The sequence below is a fragment of the Gouania willdenowi genome, assembly GCF_900634775.1.
Source record: "Gouania willdenowi chromosome 24 unlocalized genomic scaffold, fGouWil2.1 scaffold_320_arrow_ctg1, whole genome shotgun sequence".
NCBI classification, from domain to species: domain Eukaryota; kingdom Metazoa; phylum Chordata; class Actinopteri; order Blenniiformes; family Gobiesocidae; genus Gouania; species Gouania willdenowi.
In genome coordinates this window covers 4,113,247-4,133,772 of record NW_021144848.1, presented here as the reverse complement: position 1 = coordinate 4,133,772, position 20,526 = coordinate 4,113,247, and the positions used below count along the sequence as shown (strand labels likewise).

The 20,526-nt window shown below is 44.4% G+C and overlaps 2 protein-coding genes across 2 annotated transcripts in view; both read right to left on the bottom strand.

Annotated features, from left to right (window-relative positions):
• Nucleotides 1–5,200, bottom strand: part of slc22a2 (solute carrier family 22 member 2) — an 11,416-nt gene extending 6,216 nt beyond the window's left edge. The window contains exons 1-2 of the mRNA XM_028440441.1: nucleotides 4,368–5,200; nucleotides 3,535–3,638 (exon numbers count right to left, since the gene is read on the bottom strand). Of these exons, the coding sequence (XP_028296242.1) occupies nucleotides 3,535–3,638; nucleotides 4,368–4,769 (506 nt within the window). The 5' untranslated portion in view covers nucleotides 4,770–5,200. The remainder of the gene's footprint in view (nucleotides 1–3,534; nucleotides 3,639–4,367) is intronic.
• A 131-nt stretch (nucleotides 5,201–5,331) lies between these two features.
• igf2r (insulin-like growth factor 2 receptor) overlaps nucleotides 5,332–20,526 on the bottom strand; it is a 45,774-nt gene continuing 30,579 nt past the window's right edge. The window contains 29 exon segments of the mRNA XM_028440440.1: nucleotides 5,332–5,913; nucleotides 5,984–6,157; nucleotides 6,159–6,214; nucleotides 6,217–6,235; nucleotides 8,526–8,595; nucleotides 8,684–8,836; nucleotides 8,959–9,145; nucleotides 9,220–9,404; nucleotides 9,473–9,534; nucleotides 9,536–9,620; nucleotides 9,968–10,086; nucleotides 10,245–10,345; nucleotides 10,348–10,382; nucleotides 10,453–10,687; nucleotides 11,451–11,646; nucleotides 13,976–14,134; nucleotides 14,406–14,555; nucleotides 14,656–14,789; nucleotides 15,787–15,868; nucleotides 15,946–16,054; nucleotides 16,143–16,302; nucleotides 16,540–16,671; nucleotides 17,155–17,281; nucleotides 17,368–17,564; nucleotides 17,694–17,824; nucleotides 18,055–18,158; nucleotides 18,229–18,359; nucleotides 18,439–18,654; nucleotides 18,720–18,807. Of these exon segments, the coding sequence (XP_028296241.1) occupies nucleotides 5,752–5,913; nucleotides 5,984–6,157; nucleotides 6,159–6,214; nucleotides 6,217–6,235; nucleotides 8,526–8,595; nucleotides 8,684–8,836; nucleotides 8,959–9,145; nucleotides 9,220–9,404; nucleotides 9,473–9,534; nucleotides 9,536–9,620; nucleotides 9,968–10,086; nucleotides 10,245–10,345; nucleotides 10,348–10,382; nucleotides 10,453–10,687; nucleotides 11,451–11,646; nucleotides 13,976–14,134; nucleotides 14,406–14,555; nucleotides 14,656–14,789; nucleotides 15,787–15,868; nucleotides 15,946–16,054; nucleotides 16,143–16,302; nucleotides 16,540–16,671; nucleotides 17,155–17,281; nucleotides 17,368–17,564; nucleotides 17,694–17,824; nucleotides 18,055–18,158; nucleotides 18,229–18,359; nucleotides 18,439–18,654; nucleotides 18,720–18,807 (3,759 nt within the window). The 3' untranslated portion in view covers nucleotides 5,332–5,751.

Sequence of the window (20,526 nt, the reverse complement as noted above, 5' to 3'; positions counted from 1 at the left end):
AATAGCTAAAATCATACATAAGAAATGGTGATTTTTCTCAGAAAAAAGTTGATTTATTTCAGTAATTTCATTTAAAAAGTGAAACTTGTACAGTGTATACATTCATTTCACACAGACTGACATATTTCAAGTGTTTATCTATTTTAATGTTGATGATATATATATATATATATTATATGGCAGGGGTGGCCAAACATTAATGGTGGTGGAAGGCTGTGTGCCAAAACAGTGCATTAAATATGTAAATTAAACACTTAAAGTAGTTTGTAATTGAAGACATAAAGTTATAAAATATCTAAACATCTTCAAAGACATTGCCTTGAACAATCCTTGAAAACTTCAGAAAAATCATATAATTGGAGATCAGCTTTAAATTTTTTCTTATTAATCACTGTACTATATTACATGAATTTTGATATTTAAAAAAAATATCAAAAAGTGAAAATAACTGACAGAGGACCAAAAGTAATCGCTTGTGGGCCAACTTTGGCTCACGAGCCACAAATTGAATAGCCCAGCTATAGGGGGACATTTTTAAGTATGCACAGTGGGCACACTCATAGATATATACATATATATATATATATAGAGAGATATACAGTATAAACACGAGATGACACAAGCAAGATTCACCAGCGTAGCACAACGGCGGCCATCTTGGCTCAGACGACTGACGCGCTCTACGGTATTTGTTGGAAGGTGAGTGATCAGCTTAAACAAAAATATCCTGAACTCAATCAAATATTGACAGATTCACAAACGGTTTGTCTTATTTCAAACTTTATTATACGTAAGTATGACATAAGATACTTCTACTTAAAATTACTGCTTTTGCTTTTGAAAAACCACTTAACTGTGTAACATAGTTGTGTCCCACCTATTTACACAACTTATCAAGGCTGAGACAACAATTGAGATTTTTTGTTGGAACTGAACACCTGAATTTCTACTTTATGGGATCAATAAAGTATTTATCAATCTACCTTTTGTTTATGTTTATATTTTGAAAAGCATCCAAAATACACCGTCCACACAACAAAATGTATATATGTACATCCACATCAACTACACATTAAAAGTGCAGATCGCTTGTTTTTAATTATTTTAAACTTTTTCAGAATACATTCCCAAAAAGCTATTTTTAAAATATAATTTTCAGTAATTAAGGGATCTATTCTCCCATCTGGACTTTAGCGCTTTTTTACGCACCTGCAGTTACGCACTTCTCTCTAACGCGTATTTTGGACTCTGGTCCAGGCTGCTGACACGCCCACTGTGTCAGATAGAACATCAGATAGACCAAAAAGTGTGTATGTGTGAAAGAAGGCGGGCTGAAGGAAAGGAGGCGGTGATGTCATTTTTTAGGCTGTCTAGAAATCATGGAACCTGGAGTTTTACCAACACTTGTAAATGTCAATGAAATCTGTGAAAATGATGAAGTTCACTTTTATTTTGAAACGCCTTCATTGATAAACAATGTAACAGGTTGATTTGATCAGATCATTGATCAGATTCTTGTCATAGTTTCTCTCCTTAATCATCATCATCATCATCATCACTGTAAAGCGTGACAGAGTTAGATGATGTACATACGATGTAATAACGTGTCCACAGAACATCCTGCTTTAATACAGAGGGATATTTACAGTAAAACAGAACTATTAACTTCCATAATACACAGTTTTAAATATAAATAGTTTAAAGTGAGCTGAGCTGAGCCTCATTAAAATATGTGTGGGAACAGTTTGTGTTCCATCCTCATCTGCATATGACAGCATGTTTCACTCTGTAGTGGATCAAACTGTGACTTTACGTTGGACATAAAATAGTTGAATCACTGTGACCAACGTGGACAGAAGTCTGTGTCTGTCACAGTTTTAATTAATCACACAGCAGCAGCTGAGTGATCACAGCTGCTGCTGCACGACGCATGAGTCTGTGTGGCTTCAAACGTAATTAAGTCCATATTTCTAGTGTAATATAATGTTTCACCTTATGGGGGCGCTGCACTTATTCCAGGGTTAGAAGAAGGTAAGAGGAAAAGGACTTACGCACACCGGAGAATGCGCGTAAAGCTAGATTTGAATGGGAACGCCCACATTTCAGGGAGGCTCCACCCACAGTGTGTAACTGTGATGAAGACGTGCAGTGACTGACTTAAGTACAGGAGGAGAATAGCATACAGCCAGAAACAGCACCACTGTGTGGTTTTTTTGGACTTACACACATGGGAGAATAGAACCTAAATGACAACATCAATAGAGTTATTACTAAATAATTTGCTAGGTTGGATTTTACTGTATGTGGACCAGTTCTGTCTGACTGATGTGATTTGGGTGTTTGTTGTTTGTTGTCTTCTTATTTGTTTGGTGCACATTTTGTTTTATACTGTATTGTGTTTATGTGGTTTTTACCTCAAAAGACAAAATAAAATAACCTAAACAACTCCTATTTCACAGAACAGGGATATGTAAAGGTAACATGAGACTGATGTTTATATCTAAAATTAATACATATGCTATATATATATATTATCGTATTTTAAGAAATTAACAAGAAATCCAAAATACCAGCTTGTCAACCATTTACAAACTACAATTGGTTGATCAGAATCAGACAGGCTTGTCTTTGTTGACATTAAAATGCTCTTATTTTGCTAATATGGGAAACTGGCAGGATACGGGAAGACGGTGGGAAAGGGGAGTGAAATACGGGAGTTTCTCGGCCAAAACGGGATACTTGACAGTTATGTCTCTGACACATTAAACCAGTTGAAAATTGAGCAAGTTATGGTTATTTAAATATTACATGCACCGTTAACATCCATGTCATGAGCGAGGCCAGCTGTCTGAGGTAAGATGGCCGCCATGTTGCTCCCTATTGTATAACAGTACGGGTAAGTCTAGTGTTTATATATATCTATAGGCACACTACTCATACTCTATCGTCCCATGATGCATTGGAAGCTGAATGTAAAATGGTCCAGTGACCAGCTTCAAACTGACAAACATCCCCTTTTCAAAATAAAAGCATCTCTTCTCATCTTTCATTAGTTCTTTAACTCTTTTGTACACACGGCTCTTATTTTGAAATGAACAGGAAGTGTAGTCAGTAGACCAATGGAGGGTCTTTGAAAATGTGTGAATGAAATATGTCTACGTGAGTTTTATGGATCAAATGAGCACATGTTGATATTCTACTTGATCACTTTCTCACTTCAGATGTTTTCAGAACTTTCAAAATAAAAGTGGAAAATCAACAGAGATATTTAGCCTCAGTGTGAACAAGGTTTTTAATGTTGTAGATTCCAGATGCATCTTGGGAAACTTATACTATACTACTATAGTATACACTGTCTACTATAGATTATAGTCTATTGTAGACAGTATATACTACAGTATACACTGTAGATAGTATATACTGTCTACTATAGACTATAGTGTATATTAGACAGTATATACTCATTGAGTGTGTAGTACGTTAGTGGGACATTTACTACACAGCAATTGGCTCTGATTGACCATGTGACCTCACCTGTCAGCCAGGTAACCAATGGCGATGCTCCCAATCAGGAAACCAATGTTTAAAGTTGACTGGAACAGATCAACCAACCAGGAGTCTGCACACACCAGGTCAAACTGACACACACACGCGCACACACACACACACACAGAGTTGTGTTTATTTTCACATCACACACACATGCACGTTTGGTATAAAAACATATTTTTCAGTTTAAACAGATGGTGGAGCTGATGTTGTAGCCCCGCCCCTTTACCCTTTGACCGTGCTCAGCCAGCATGGCTACATGCTAAGCTAACACACACGGACTGGTCTCTGCAGGAGCTTCAGAGGAAGAGGGAAAGATGTGAAGTGGATGTTTAAAACTGTGTGACAACAGACAGGAACAGACCCCGTCAGTACCTACTGACCTCTGACCTGTTTGTAGTTCTTATATTGACTTTGTTCAGCTTTTGTAAAAGAAAAGTTTCATTGTTTGAGTCTTTACATTCAGGGAGAAAAAGTGAAAAAAGTTTGAAGTCCTGCTGTGTGTTTTTGTTGTGTGTGCGTGTGTTTGTTGTGTGTGTGTGTTTTTGTTGTGTGTGTTGTGTCTGTGTGTTTTTGTTGTGTGTGTGTGTTTTTGTTGTGTGTTTGTTGTGTCTGTGTGTTTTTGTTGTGTGTGTGTGTGTTTGTTGTGTCTGAGTGTGTTTTTATTGTGTGTGTGTGTTTTTGTTGTGTGTGTGTGTGTGTTGTGTCTGTATGTGTGTTTTTATTGTGTGTGTGTGTTGTGTCTGTGTGTGTGTTGTGAGGTCAGTTAAATACAGAGAGAAGTACAGGCTCAGTGTGTGTCTCTGTGTGTTTGTCACCTCGGTAACGAAGGAGCTCCGCCCCTCGTAGTCGTACTCCCACCCCTCTCTACAGCTGTGTGTGGGCGCCCCCTGCAGGTCCAGCTGTGTGAGGTCACAGGTCGTATCCGTAGCGTTCCAGTCCATCTCGTACTGGGTGCAGCTGCTCATTATCGGCTCCCCTGAAACGTTGACCCGGGGCAGGGTGAGGCGCCGGGTGTCCGCCCCGCTCCAACCACAGGCTTCCCTCCTCTGGACCAGCTCTGGGTCCCTGCACCAGTGGTCGGGGGTGAAGCCCTGGAACACGATGCCCACGTAGACCCCGGCCCACGGCATGGAAACCATGCACAGCAGAGCGAAGATACGCTTCTGACAGCGGCCGAACTCCCCGGCTTCCTCCAGGACCGCATCAAACGAGGTCATAGTGTGTGTGTGTCTGTGTGTGTGAGTCTGTGTCTGAGTGTCCTCTGAGGGACACACACACGCACTCTGAGCTTTAAGCAGCTCAGCAGGGTCCAGAGGTTCAGAGCATCCTACGTCAGAGGAACTCCGTCACACAAACGTTAATATTCAGCCACAAAGCTGTTAGCCATTACAGGAACATTTCTACACTTTCCCAGAGAAACTGAAGCAGGAGCTGAAAAAGACCTGAGAACCTCCTGATGAACCAAGGTCTGGATCAGAGACAGACACACACACACGTGCACACAGACAGGAAACCACAGACAGGAAGCCACAAACAGGAAGCCACAGACAGGAAGCTACAGAGAGGAAGCCAACAACAGGAAGCCACAGACAGGAAGCTACAGAGAGGAAGCCACAAACAGGAAGCCACAGACAGGAAGCTACAGACAGGAAACCACAGACAGGAAGCCACAGACAGGAAGCCACAAACAGGAAGCCACAGACAGGAACAGAGAGGTATAGAGAAGAAGCTACAGACAGGAAGCACAGACCGTCTGTGATCAAAGGACTCAGAGGAAACTTTGAGGGTGAACACGAGTTTATTCTGACATTCTTAAATAAAGTGAAAACATCAGCAGCTTCAGTAGAAACACTAGAGAAAACCACCACAGGGGGCGACAGAGAGCGCCGGGTTTAAACAGAGTAATGGCACTAAACAGGAAACACTTTGTCGTACCTTTTCACAAAGAAACACAAACACTTTCAGATGTCAGTTAGCTCCTCCTCTTCCTCTGGGACAATCATCCTCGTCCTCCTAAGTTCTTCCACACCTGTCACTTATTCAAGCTCTGAGATTTTCAAAATAAGAGTCCAAAGCAGACAAAAAACCCTCTGATACCTCCAGGTTCGCCGATCAGCCAATAACAGGCGTGGGGGAGGGGCTTATGTAGCTTAGCTTCATGCTGATTGGTGAAAGGGTGAATAAATAAAAGCCAGAGTCTCACACTCGCAGCAGGTCCTCGTCACTGTCGTCCTCTTCCCGCCGGCGAACGGTGGCGGTGGTGCGGTTGTCATGGCGACGACCCGTGGGGCGTGGTCTGCTGCTCCTCCGTCTGCGGTCGGCGTCGTCCAACAAGCCAACCAGGTCCTCGTCACTCTCCTCCTGAAAACAAACACTGGTAAGCTCCTCCCCCTCCTCCTTCATTCACAGCCATCAGTGGACAGCTGCTCACCTGCAGGAAAGCGCTCTGATTGGCCGCTTTGAGCACCCGCACCCCGGGCACGCTCAGCACCTCGTCCTCGCTGTCCTCCTGCTCGTCCAATGAGAACGAGCGCAGGCCGTCCGTGTTCACGGGCTTGGTCCTGATGTGGCCGTTACCGTGGTTACCGCCTCGCCCGGACGACACAGGAGGAGATGTGGGCCGGAGCCTCCAACTCCTCCATCAGCCACTCCATCTCCTCTCTCCTTCTTCATCCATGTTCACCTGAAACAAAGACAGAAAACAGAGAAACAGACACACCAGAGAGACAGACACACAGAGACAGACACACACAGAGGACAGACACAGAGAGACAGACACAGAGAGACAGACACACAGAGAGACAGACACAGACAAAAAGACAAAGACAGACACACAGAGACAGACACAGAAAAACAGACACACAGAGAGACAGACACAGAGAAACAGACACACAGAGAGACAGACACAGAGAAACAGACACACAGAGAGACAGACACAGAGAAACAGACACACAGACAAAAAGACAAAGACAGACACACACAGACAGACACAGAGACAAAAAGACAAGATAGACACAGAGAAACAGACACAGAGAAACAGACACACAGAGAGACAGACACAGAGAAACAGACACACAGAGAAACAGACACACAGAGACAAAAACACAGAGACACAGACACACAGAGACAGACACAGACAAAGAGACAGACACAGAGAAACAGACACACAGACAAAAAGACAAAGACAGACACACAGAGACAGACACAGAGAAACAGACACACAGAGAGACAGACACACAGAGACAGACACAGACAGACAGACAGACAGACACACAGACACACAGAGAGACAGACACACAAAGAGACAGACACAGAGAAACAGACACACAGAGAAACAGACACACAGAGAAAAAGACACACAGAGAGACAGACACACAGAGACAGACACAGACAAAAATACAGAGACAGACACACAGAGAGACAGACACACAGAGACAGACACAGAGAACAGACACACAGAGAGACACGACACACACAGAGACAGGACACAGAAAAACAGACACACAAACAAAAAGACAAAGACAGACACACAGAGACAGACACAGAGAAACAGACACACAGAGAGACAGACACACAGACAGACAGACAGACACACAGAGAGACAGACACAGAGAAACAGACACACAAACAAAAAGACAAAGACAGACACACAGAGACAGACACAGAGAAACAGACACACAGAGAGACAGACACACAGAGACAGACACAGACAAAAGACAGAGAAACAGACACACAGAGAGGACAGACCACAGAGAAACAGACACACAGAGAGACAGACACAGAGAAAACAGACACACAGAGACAGACACACAGAGAGACAGACAACAGAGAGAAGACACAGAGAAACAGACACACAGAGAGACAGACACAGAGAAACAGACACACAGAGAAACAGACACAGAGAAACAGACACACAGACAAAAAGACAAAGACAGACACAGAGAAACAGACACACAGAGAAACAGACACACAGAGAGACAGACACAGAGAAACAGACACACAGAGAAACAGACACACAGAGAGACAGACACAGAGAAACAGACACACAGAGACAGACACAGACAAAAAGACAGAGACAGACACACAGAGAGACAGACACACAGAGACAGACACAGAGAAACAGACACACAGAGAGACAGACACACAGAGAGACAGACACAGAGAAACAGACACACAGACAAAAAGACAGAGACAGACACAAAGAAACAGACACACAGAGAGACAGACACACAGACAGACACACAGACACACAGAGAGACAGACACACAAAGAGACAGACACAGAGAAACAGACACACAGAGAAACAGACACAGAGAAACAGACACACAGAGAGACAGACACACAGAGACACAGACACACAGAGAGACAGACACACAGAGACAGACACAGACAGAAAGACAGAGACAGACACACAGAGAGACAGACACACAGAGACAGACACACACAGAGACAGACACACAGAGAGACAGACACACACAGAGACAGACACAGAGAAACAGACACACAAACAAAAAGACAAAGACAGACACACAGAGACAGACACAGAGAAACAGACACACAGACAGACAGACAGACACACAGACACACAGAGAGACAGACACACAAAGAGACAGACACACACAAAGACAGACACACAGAGAGACAGACACACAGAGACGGACACACAGAGAGACAGACAGAGACAGACACAGAGAAACAGACACACAGAGACAGACACAGAGAAACAGACACACAGAGAGACAGACACACACAGAGACAGACACAGACAGAAACACAGAGACAGACACAGAGAAACAGACACACAGAGAGACAGACACACACAGAGACAGACACACAGACAAAAAGACAAAGACAGACACACAGAGACAGACACAGAGAAACAGAGAGACAGACACACACACACACAGACACAGACAGGTCAGTATTCCTACAGGTCTGACATTCATTCTGTAAACAGCGTCTCTTTCACTGACCTTTGAGTATTTGTAGGACACTTGGTTTCCACGGCGACAGCATCCGGCCACCCTCTGCATCACCCTGTCCCTGCAGAGGACAGGACACGCTTACACAACACACACACACACACCACACATGAGACCACAGTAACCAGCTCTGGAGAGCCCTGTATCACCTCCTCTCTTTCTTGTGCAGCAGCAGTCCCAGCAGACACATGGATACGCCCAAAAACAGGAAAATGAGGACCACGCCCACTGCCTGGCTCCGCCTCCACAGTGATGAGTCATCGGCGTCAGCGCCGCCGTCGTCCGTCTGCGTGTCCACGGTTCTACACAGATAGAGCTCTAGTGGTGATCATGTTATCTGGTGACAGCATTAGGGAGTCACCAGGTATAACGATGACCAGTGTGAGTGCTACACTGCTGTGTGTGTGTGTGTGTGTGTGCTCACATGAGTCCACAGACGGTGTCCGTGTGCCACAGGAACAGATACTGACACTCATCAGTCTCCCGCATGAACTCCGGTATGCCGACCCCAGCAGACGGGCTGCAGTAAAACATGATGGTGGACGACACCGTCCGGTTCCGCTCCCGGCCACAGGCCGACTCAGATGGAATCATCACGTCCAGGTTGGCTCCTGACGGGGCCAGAGAAGGTGTTACAAGGGCAACCAGGTGCCAAACAGAAACGGATCATGTGACGACTCCAGACCTTTGACGAAGTACTTGGCCTGGGTCGACGAGCCGATCCTGCGTCGGTACAGGTTGTTGACTTTGTCCTGGCAGATGTTGGCCCCCACACAGCTGGGCAGAGAGTGGTTGGTGATCCCTGACAGCTGGATGTGATAAATGTAACGGTCCCCATTTTTACGGATGTCCCCAGACGCCTGGTGGTAGCTGAGGACCAGAAGAATCAAAGTGACCACACTGGGAGTGTGTTATGGTGACACTGGGACACTGGGTACCTGAAGTAAAAGCGGTCGAGGCTGAGTTTGGTTCCCGTGTTTGGAACGTGGATTGTTCCGTTTCTCCATCTTCACTTCCTGTTGCTTCACCGCGCACGCAGAGCGAGTCTCCCAGCCAATCAGGAAGCGGCAGGACGCCTCGTCCACACTGCACACACACACACACGGTTAGGCTGATGATGTAGGCGAGTGTGAGCGTGAATACGTTAAAATACTTCAACATGTCAAAGTGTGACATAAAAACACTGTAGGACGCACACACACAACGTTTAACCTGGAATACAAACACAGCCTTAACCAGAGAGAGCGTGTGTGTGTGCATGCGTGAGTGCTTGTGTGTGTGTGAGAGTGTGTCTGTGTGTGTGTGCATGTGAGTGTGTGTGTCTTTGTGAGTGCATCTGTGTATGAGTGTGCATCTGTGTGTGTGTGTGTGTGTGTGTGTGTGTGTGTGTGTGTGTGTGTGCATGTGTGTGTGTCCACATGGACTTGTTGTACCTGATGAGTGCCGGGTGTCCGACAGTGGAGCCACAGGTTAGCTCAATCACTGTCATGGCCTTAACACCATTACCACAGACGTCATCTCCGGAGGAGTAGCGGACAGAAATCTTTCCATCTGCAGAAGAAGAAGAAGAGGAAGAGGAAGAGGAAGAAGAAGAAGAAGAAGAAGAGGAAGAAGAGGAAGAGGAAGAGGAAGAAGAAGAAGAGGAAGAGGAAGAAGAAGAAGGTCAGAGTGAGCTGGAGCTCATAAACACGTCCTCAGAGAACTTCTCACACTGTAGCTCATCTTCTGCGTGTACACTCGACCCAGAGTCTGGCTCCGCCCCCCGGCCGCAGGACGCCGACACACGGTGGCATTGTTGGGACAGTCCAGCAGCCGCCGTGCACTCCCTGACACAGGTTGATGTAATACCTGAGGGAGGGAGAGAGCTGCTGAGCCCTGAGAAACATGTGTTCATGTGCGGCGGAGCTACCACACGTACGCATTCTCCCGATGGCTGAACTTCCACGGCTCGGTGAGCGACGACAGGCCTCGCAGGTCGAACGTGCGATGTCGGCTCACCAGCTTACACTCCATCCTCCTGGGGGGGCAGACCACGTCCGTCTTCCACTGGAACGTGGCCGAGCAGCCGGCCGTCTCCGACAGCAGTGTGGGGGTGCCGCGGCCGGCCGCCGGGTCGCAGAGGAACAGGAAGGAGGACTGACGCTTCCCTGCAGCTGCATCCAGGCAAAGAAAGTGACCTTGGTGTATCACTTCAACTGGTCACCATCACAACTGGTGACTAAACAACATTTAAAAAGACTACACATTCACCATGACAACAGCTGTTACAGCTCAGTGGTGATCATCCCCCAAGAGCCCCTCCCCAGGTCTCACTGACCTGAGGGAGGAAGTCTCACTGACCTAAAGGAGGAAGTCTCACTGACCTGAGGGAGGAAGTCTCACTGACCTAAAGGAGGAAGTCTCACTGACCTAAAGGAGGAAGTCTCACTGACCTAAAGGAGGAAGTCTCACTGACCTAAAGGAGGAAGTCTCACTGACCTAAAGGAGGAAGTCTCACTGACCTAAAGGAGGAAGTCTCACTGACCTGAGGGAGGAAGTCTCACTGACCTGAGGGAGGAAGTCTCCACTGACCTAAAGGAGGAAGTCTCACTGACCTAAAGGAGGAAGTCTCACTGACCTAAAGGAGGAAGTCTCACTGACCTAAAGGAGGAAGTCTCACTGACCTGAGGGAGGAAGTCTCACTGACCTGAGGGAGGAAGTCTCACTGACCTAAAGGAGGAAGTCTCACTGACCTGAGGGAGGAAGTCTCACTGACCTAAAGGAGGAAGTCTCACTGACCTAAAGGAGGAAGTCTCACTGACCTAAAGGAGGAAGTCTCAATGACCTAAAGGAGGAAGTCTCACTGACCTAAAGGAGGAAGTCTCACTGACCTAAAGGAGGAAGTCTCACTGACCTAAAGGAGGAAGTCTCACTGACCTGAGGGGCAGGCGTCTCCTTCTCCGTATTGCAGCAGCACGGCCTCCTCCTCGTGTTTATAATCCATAGTTTGAACCAAACTGTTCCCAAACGACAGCGATGACTCAGCAGATATGAGACACACGGAACTCTGAGAGCAGGAGCCAGACAGGGAACCGCACACACTCAGGTGGTACACACCAGAGCTACCTTGTACCTAACACCAGGGGTGGAAAGTAACGTATTACATTTACTCTCGTTACTGTAATTGAGAAGCTTTTTTGTGCAGTTCTACTTATTTGAGTATTTTCTAAAATCTGTAATTATACTTTTACTTAAAGCTCCACCGTGGACTTTGTGACCTAAAGAGTTGACCCATATGAGTTATTTTAATGACTCCTCAGGCCAATATACAGCGCTGACAGAATCAATACTCTGAGCGGGGCTTCTCTCTGGAAATACTGATTATGTAAGTTTGGAGGAGACGGACAGTCACGTGACCTGGAGAACGTTTCACTTTATGGCAGTCACGTGACCATAGGCTCGGTTATACATAGTTCCCACATGACGTCATATCAAACGGGCATTTCCCGACCCGGCGCCATTGTTGAGGGCAGCTGAAACGAGCTAGCCTAACAGTGACAACATTTCTGTGAAGACGTACCTGCACGTTTTAGTGAAAAAGCAGAAAAGGTTTTGAAAAAAAAAGATGAACAAAAATAAATCGATATTTAGCGCGAGCATATCGATAATCAATTGTGTGAAAAAATATCACAATATATCACCGTATCGAGATATCGTCACACTTCTAGTTTCAATAACAGTACTTGGTTACATTAGAAATAGATTCTGTTGCAAAGTAAAATAAATCTACGCCTGTTTCCATTACATAAATTACAATATTTAATTTAAAGTAAAACCATATTTTTCATCAGTCTCTGGGTGTTTACTAGTGAGTGCAGACCGGGGCCTCAGCAGCACCTTGTCCTCATGGGGGGTCCTGGTCCTGTCTATAGATCCTCTCCCTCCAGAGTCTCCACCTCGTCCTCCAGCAGTGCCTGATAAGCCACTGTGTGTCTTCATGCATTAAGTGTGCATTTCTTTTTACAACAGTTACAGGTGTTGTCGCTAAATAATCAGCCGTTTAGAGCAATGATCATGTGATTTTATTATTATTAATATAAAACTGTATTTGTAGGCACGCGTACGTTACTCTGTGGCGTCAGTATCATTTTTTCCTCCTTCGTTTTTGGGAAATCTATCCTTCATATATGATATGTTGTGAAATACGCAATGTTTTCCACACTATGTATTCATTTCACAGAGCTGTCATTAATTTGATCCTTCTCCTGTTAGGGGCGGAGTTTCCCGTTTCTCATGATTTAGTGCATACAGGGTTAGAGTTGCCATGGAAACATTATCTCACCAGGTTTTTAAAATAAGTCGCAAACGTTGTTTATAAGTGGTGAACGCTTTCTTTTTTACGTACACAGCGTTTATAAACGAGGCCCCTGAAGAATGTTTGTTAGTTGTAAATATCTGACACAAACACTGTTACCTCATTATTTCATTTAGCATTTTTTTATGTTTTCTTTGATGTTTATGCACAATTTATGCACAATCAATGTAATCTGTTCATTAAACAGTTTGTTTTAAATAAATAGATACAAACAAAGTTTTTAACATTCCATTTAGAATGTTTTATAGACTTTATATAACATACTGTCCACATTTCTTGTTTTTAGAGATTCCTAAAGATAGGAATTGTTCTCTTACTGTAAAATTATTTATTGGATCCCCCCCCCCCCCAAAGAAAAAGTAAGTAAGTAACTTTCACTGAGTACATTTTAAGTGATTTACTTTTAACTTTTACTCGAGTAGATTTTTGCACCAGTAACATTACTTATACTTACCATATTTTTCGGACTATTAGGCGTACTTAAAATCCTTTAATTTTCTCAAAAATCTACAGTGCGCCTTATAATCAGGTGCGTCTTATATATGAAATTAATATGTCAAAATGTTTTTAGTACAACTTTGGTAAACTATGAAGCTGCACCACTTGATGGATTTTTGGCGCTTCAGGGCTACCGTAGTCAGTGGAGTGATATGTACCTGTACTGTGCTTCAACATACTGAACTGAAAAAGTGTAATGTTCTATATTTTATGTGTTAAACCTGAACAATGTTGAGAATTATTATTAATGAGTTGAATAAAGTTTGACTTATCTGACTATTTTGTTTCGCTTAATGTGCCTTAATAATAATAACAACAACAACAAACCTGTGCGCCTTATGTGTGAAAATAGACCCGGTCAGACCCATTCATTGATAGTGTGCCTTATAGTCCGAAAATACAGGAAGTAAAATTTCATCAAGTAACAGTACTTTTACTAAAGTAGATTTTTTTCTAGACTCTTTTCACCTCTACCTAACACACACACACACACACACACACACACACACTTATAGACACACAGTTCATACACACACACACACATTTATAGACACACAGTTCATACACACACAGAAACACACACACTGACCTCCTCCTCCCCCTTCAGTCTGCTGAGGTCAAAGGTGAACTGTAGTTGTGTGTCTGTGAGGTTACACTTGTTTGTTTGTGTTGAGTCTGAACACAACAGTGAAGTCGCCCACGTAAACACAAAGTGACACTTTAGGGCCGCCGCCATCCGAGGAGAGCCCTGCAACAACAACAACAAACAATGATAAACAAAGGGAAGCACAACAGGAAACAAACATAAGCAATAAACAGGAGACATAAACAGGAAATAAACGTAAACAGGAGACATAAACAGGAAACAAACGTAAACAGGAAACAAATGTAAGCAGGAAATAAACGTAAACAGGAAACAATCATAAACAGTAAACAAACATAACAGGAAACATAAACAGGAAACAATAGTCAACAGGAAATAAACGTAAACAGGAAACGTAAATAGGAAACAATCGTACCCGCTCGATTCCTCTCTGACAGCTGAAGACAATACTGGAGCTGTAATTTAGCGCTGGATCAGCAGCACAGGGGGTGGAGCTGCTGTAAGTGATGGAGACCTCCCCGCTGACGATGTTTACCTGCGGACCGTCTGTGCTGCGACCAATGTCCTAAATAACAACAAAAAACAACAATTATTTTCAATAACAAACAACAACAATAATGAGTCTGATGTACTGTAGCTATTAGTTTATGTTGATGTTTGTTTACCACAGGCGGGCCGTTGTCAGGGTCCATGCAGACGGAGGATCCTGGAGGACAGGGAACTCCGGCGATTGAGTTAAGGGGCTGACACACGTTGATGTAGAAATCAGGAGATCCATCGCTCTGATCCAACGAGTCGTCTGTTAGAGACAGTTGCTGAGTTACAGTATGTGTGTGTGTGTGTATGTGTGTGTGGACTAGGGGTTGACTTTAATGTTGTTTCACGACTCTGTCCACGTGACGTTGACTAGTTGCAGTACCCGACTTTTGCCCAAAATCGTGGCACAACACTGCAAACGAGGGTCCGACTACCCCGGCAAGTGTTTCTCGCTCATTCCTGGTTTGTGCTCAAACTACAGCTGGTAGGCAGATACTACGGCTAATATATATGCTAACATTAGCTGTAGTGGTCACATGTCTGTGAATTAAGCAGATCTGGAAAACATCAGCAGTGCAGGACGGAGGCTCCGTTAGCGGGGGAAGACCGCTGTTGTGCCAAAATCTGTGACTCGAAAAAGTCTGTGACCGGAAGTGGTGACAGTTCCAACCCCTGCAGCTTCTGGGGGGACATTTACTCCCCCTTAAACAGGTTTGTAATTCTTCTCCAGTCTGCATTTACTTCACCCACTGGAGCATCATGTTTAAGGGGGAGTAAATTGCTCCTTAATAGCTACGAAGCGGTTTACGTAGTTGACGTAGCACTCTTCTTTTCTACCGCCGAGAAGCCAAAGCGGTCACAGATATTTTTGGGTCACAGATTTGGCACAACACCGGCTTTGGTGAAGAAAGTCAAAGCCACCGTAAAAACAGCCCAAACAAAGTCTAAACACCCGGCTCTGAGGAAGCCTTGGGGCTTAACAGGTAGCGTAGACTCACGGTAGGTGAAGCTGCAGTGTTCCTGGGTTTACTGAGCTTCTATAGCATGTTCCGTGTCCCAGGGGCTGGTGGTGTTGTGTTAAAGTCTGCGACCCAAAAAATCTGTGACTGCAGCGGCTTTTTTTTTTTTTGCACTCGGCTGCCACTCGACTCGGCTCTTAGTGACGTCATCGACTAGTCAACGTCGACTCAACTAGTGTGCACATATAGTGGACCTTTAAAAGTATGAAGTCGTTCAACCTCTCGTGTGGACCCACTGACCTGTGGCGGTGTAGAATCCGTTGACGTGAATCAGCGGTGTCAGATCAATCAGAGCATCTTTGTTCTGCACCGAACACTTGACCTGCGACAGAAGGAGCAGCTGCTGTCTAACGCTGTGAACGTGGCTACAGAAAAGGGGAGGGGCTGACGTGCACTCACTGGCTGCTCACACACAAGCTCCGTGTGCACGGAGAAGAAGTACGTGCATGTGTCGGCGTCATAGTCAATGAGGACGGGCTCCGGATTGGTCGAGCCCAAGGAAGCGGGCCTGTGGGCGGGGTTATAGAGAGGGAGGGGCGGAGTCAGAGTGTGGAACATCCAATGAAAGCAGTAGGGCGGAGTCTGACCAGAGCTACCTGCAGATGAAGGTAATAACACTTCTGTGTTTGTGGGCGGGGCTTGCTGAGCACAGAGCTCCTCCCTCATAAGTCAGTTCCACCACGTGATCTTTGAATGACAGCTTCCTGCTGACCAATCCTGCACTGAGCACTGAGGAGCCCTCCTTCACACACACCGCTGTGTAACACACACACACACACACACACACGCACGCACACACACACACACACACACACACGCACACACACACACACACACACACACACACACACACACACACACACACACACACACGCACGCACACACACACACGCACACACACACACGCACACACACACACGCACACACACACACAAAGAGTGTAATTTTCAAGTCACTTGTGTTTAATGATTGTGTAGTAGTTGTGTAACTAACCGCTGCCTTGCTCACAGCCGGCCTCGCTCACGTTCCCACACACGTTCAGACGGAACATTCTACGTCGGTTCTGATGGTCGAACACTGTGTAACCACTGACCTTGGTCAGAGAGCCAAGGTCAAACATGTGACCTGGAACACACACACACAATCACTGATATCGGTGGATAAAGTGCTAGTGTGTGAAAACATAAACAGGCGTAAAGAGGAAACAAACATAAACAAGAAATAAACAAACAGCAAACAAACGTAAACAATAATCAAGCGTAAACAGGAAACAAATGTAAACAAGAAGCAAACGTAAACAGGGAAACAAGCATAAATGGGAAACAAATGTGAACAGGAAACAAATTGAAGCGAACATGAACAGGAAGTAAACTTAAACAAGGAAACAAACGTAAACAGGAAGCAAACGTTAACAGGAAACAAGCAAAAACAGGAAACATGAAAACAGAAAACAAACGTAAACAGGGAAACAAGCATAAATGGGACACAAATGTAAAAAGGAAACAAACATAAACAGGAAACAAATATAAACAGGAAACTAATGTAAACAGGCAGCAAATGTAAACAGGAAACAAAAGTGAACAGGAAACAAGCATAAACAGGAAGCACCTGTAGCTGGGTTGTTGACTCTGCAGTCATCGTGTTGTGTAGCGTTGAGCTGACAGGCGGCGGCCGTTAACCACAGGAAATTATAAACACACTCCTCCACCTCAGAGATCAGTGTGGGCCTAGAATCCTTTTCTCACACACACACACAACAACAACGTCACACACAACTACACAAATAAGTAACACGAGAGGATTTGAACCCTCGCCTCTCACCACTTTGTCTGCATCGCACTTGAAGCGAATGACGCTGCTGATGTTACGGCGGCCATCAGGACAAGCCCCCCCACCGCCGTAATGCAGAGTCAGTAAGTTCCCCTCCCACGATGGACCGGACATCACGTGACCCAAACTAACGTGCTCACTTCCTGTTTTCATACAGGAAGCAGCACCAGGCTGACAGGTGTGGAAACCTGAGGATTAGAGTTTAGGATTAAAGATCAGGATTAGGGATCAAAGAGTCAGAATCAGGATTAGATCTAAATTCTCAGAGGTTTGACAGAAGCGCCGCCCAATCACAGCTGAGGGGCGGGACCACGGACCTGCCTGCGGCACCAATGACCTGCAGACATTGATATAGTACGTCTTGTTGGTCCCAAAGGAAACTTCCACCTCCCAGTTCCTGGAGTCCAAAGTCAAAGGTGAAAGGTCGAAGGAGCGGCTGTGACCGTCGCTAAGGAGGAAAACTCAGGATTAACTCATTTTAAACTCAGGATTAACAAAATCTATTTAAGATTACCTCAGTATCAAGCCAAGATCATTGCTAAAATAATTTTGCATGAATTAATTTTAAACTCAGACTAGCTCAGGTTTAGCTCACGTTTAACTCAGACTAACTCAGGTTGATCATTCTAAGTGGTCACAGGATAGTCTGATGACCATGTGAGGTGGGACGTGTCCTACTTGTAGGAGCAGCTGCTGCTCTCCACAGGTGCACAGGCTAAGGCCGTGGGCCAGCTGAACAGGTACGTGCACTCAGGCGTCTCCTTCAGGAACTCCGGTTCACCCTGGACACACAACAGCACACAGGTACCATGACACTGAAGGTGAGGACAAGGCCTGGCCCCGCCCACTCACGGGGTTCCTGTGCGGGTGGCAGGAGAAGTAGATCTCAGTGGATCTCTGGTAGATCCGGTGGCAGGTTTCTCCGTGCGTGTAGTTCAGGATGATCTGATCTCCCACCAAAGTCAGGGTCTGATTGGACATCCCTGTATGGGACACACCCACAGGTTATGACTCTACTGTATACAGATTCCCGTGAATGCCGCTGTGCGTGTGCGCTCTAACCTGCAATCCTGTGTGTGTTTTCGTCCACCTGACAGGAGGACACAGCCTCCGCCCCAGCGCCCCCGTGCTTGCACAGCGCCCCCTGCAGGGCGCCGCACACCGACAGGTGATAGGTGTACTTTTGCCCTGGGGGCTGGACCACGTAGTCTCTGCCTCTGAGCGCGCTCAGATCCAGCTCAGCGCCGCTCCTCGGGTCGGTCACGTGACAGTTATCGCCTGAGAGGAAAAACTCCTTCAATCAACCGTCCAATCAGCTGCAGTCATCTGTGGGCGGGGCTTACCTTGAGACTTTCTAATTGGACAGGCCTCAGATGTTCGCCAGATGAAGACGTACTCACAGCCAATCAGACGATCGAACATCGGAGAGCCCTGAAACAGGTTTAACTCAGGCTTATTGAGATAAATCCGGTTTAACTCAGGCTAACTGGGTTAACTAACGCTTATCAGGATAAGTCAGGTTTAACTAGTTTACCTCAGGTTAACTGGTTTAACTCAGGCTAACTGGGTTAACTAACGCTTATCAGGATAAGTCAGGTTTAACTAGTTCACCTCAGGTTAACTGGTTTAACTCAGGTTAACTGGTTAAACTCAGGCTTATTGAGATAAATCCAGTTTAACTCAGACTTATCGGGATAAGTCAAGTTTAACTCAGGTTAACTGGGTCAACTCAGGTTAACTCAAGTTAACTGGTTAAACCCGGGCTTATCGAGATAAATCAGCTTTAACTCAGGCTTAAGGGGATAATTCAGGTTTAACTCAAGATTATTGGAATAAGTCAGGTTTAACTCAGGTCAACTGGTTAAACTCAGGTGTATCAGGATAAGTCATGTTTTACTCAGGTTAACTGGTTAAACTCAGGCTTATCAGGATAAGTCATGTTTTACTCAGGTTAACTGGTTAAACTCAGGCTTATCAGGATAAGTCATGTTTTACTCAGGTTAACTGGTTAAACTCAGGTGTATCAGGATAAGTCATGTTTTACTCAGGTTAACTGGTTAAACTCAGGCTTATCAGGATAAGTCATGTTTTACTCAGGTTAACTGGTTAAACTCAGGCTTATCAGGATAAGTCATGTTTTACTCAGGTTAACTGGTTAAACTCAGGTGTATCAGGATAAGTCATGTTTTACTCAGGTTAACTGGTTAAACTCAGGTGTATCGGGATAAGTAAATAATAATACAAATATTTTGCACAATTTATAAATTCCTTATGAATATTTTGGGAAATGATTTTGACACACGTAGGCTATTACATGTATTTTAGATTTTAATCTAACTATTCTTAGGCCTAATCAGGGCTAGTGGTGACGCAGTAAAGAGGTTTCCCGCTCACTAGTGTCACTTGTGTCTTTTGAAGACATGGGTACGCAGACCATGTTTATTAAAGTGTGCTATTAATACAGAGTAGCCAGGATTAAATGTTTATATACTGTATTTTATTTGAACTAGATTTATATATTTGAGAAAGTTAAAGCATAGAATACAGTTATTTGATATTTATTGTGTGATGTGTATTTGAAAAATAATGATAATAAAAAAAAACAACTTTTTGTATTTTTTTATTTTACCAATTACTAGACATTTAAACTCCATTTTAATGCCAGGCTGACCCCACATGGGGTCCTGACCCCAAGGTTGAAAAAAACCTGCAATAACCTAATGACTCCATATCCATTGTTTGTACTTTATATATCTGTTCTACTATATTTTAATGGTTTATTGAATATTGTGTTTGTGACATTTTTGCTACAATTTAAGGGGCGACTGGTAAATATTTTTATTTTTTTTGGAGGGAGAGGAGTGAAACTAATATATATATATATATATATATATATATATATATACACACACACAGAGTAAACATATAGAAAGGTTAATAAAAGCTAAATGATTAGAATCATGGGGACACTCGAGACACCTACTTAAGACTTGGTGGCAGCAAAATTTCATCTTCAAAATGATCTTTTTAAAAATAATTTTATTTCCAATTTAGATTTGACGTGCAAAAGGAATGTTCCAGTATTTAAATGTGTGAGAGTGCACGTAGTTAATTTCAAACTAAATAATATATTGTCTAAAAACGATGTGA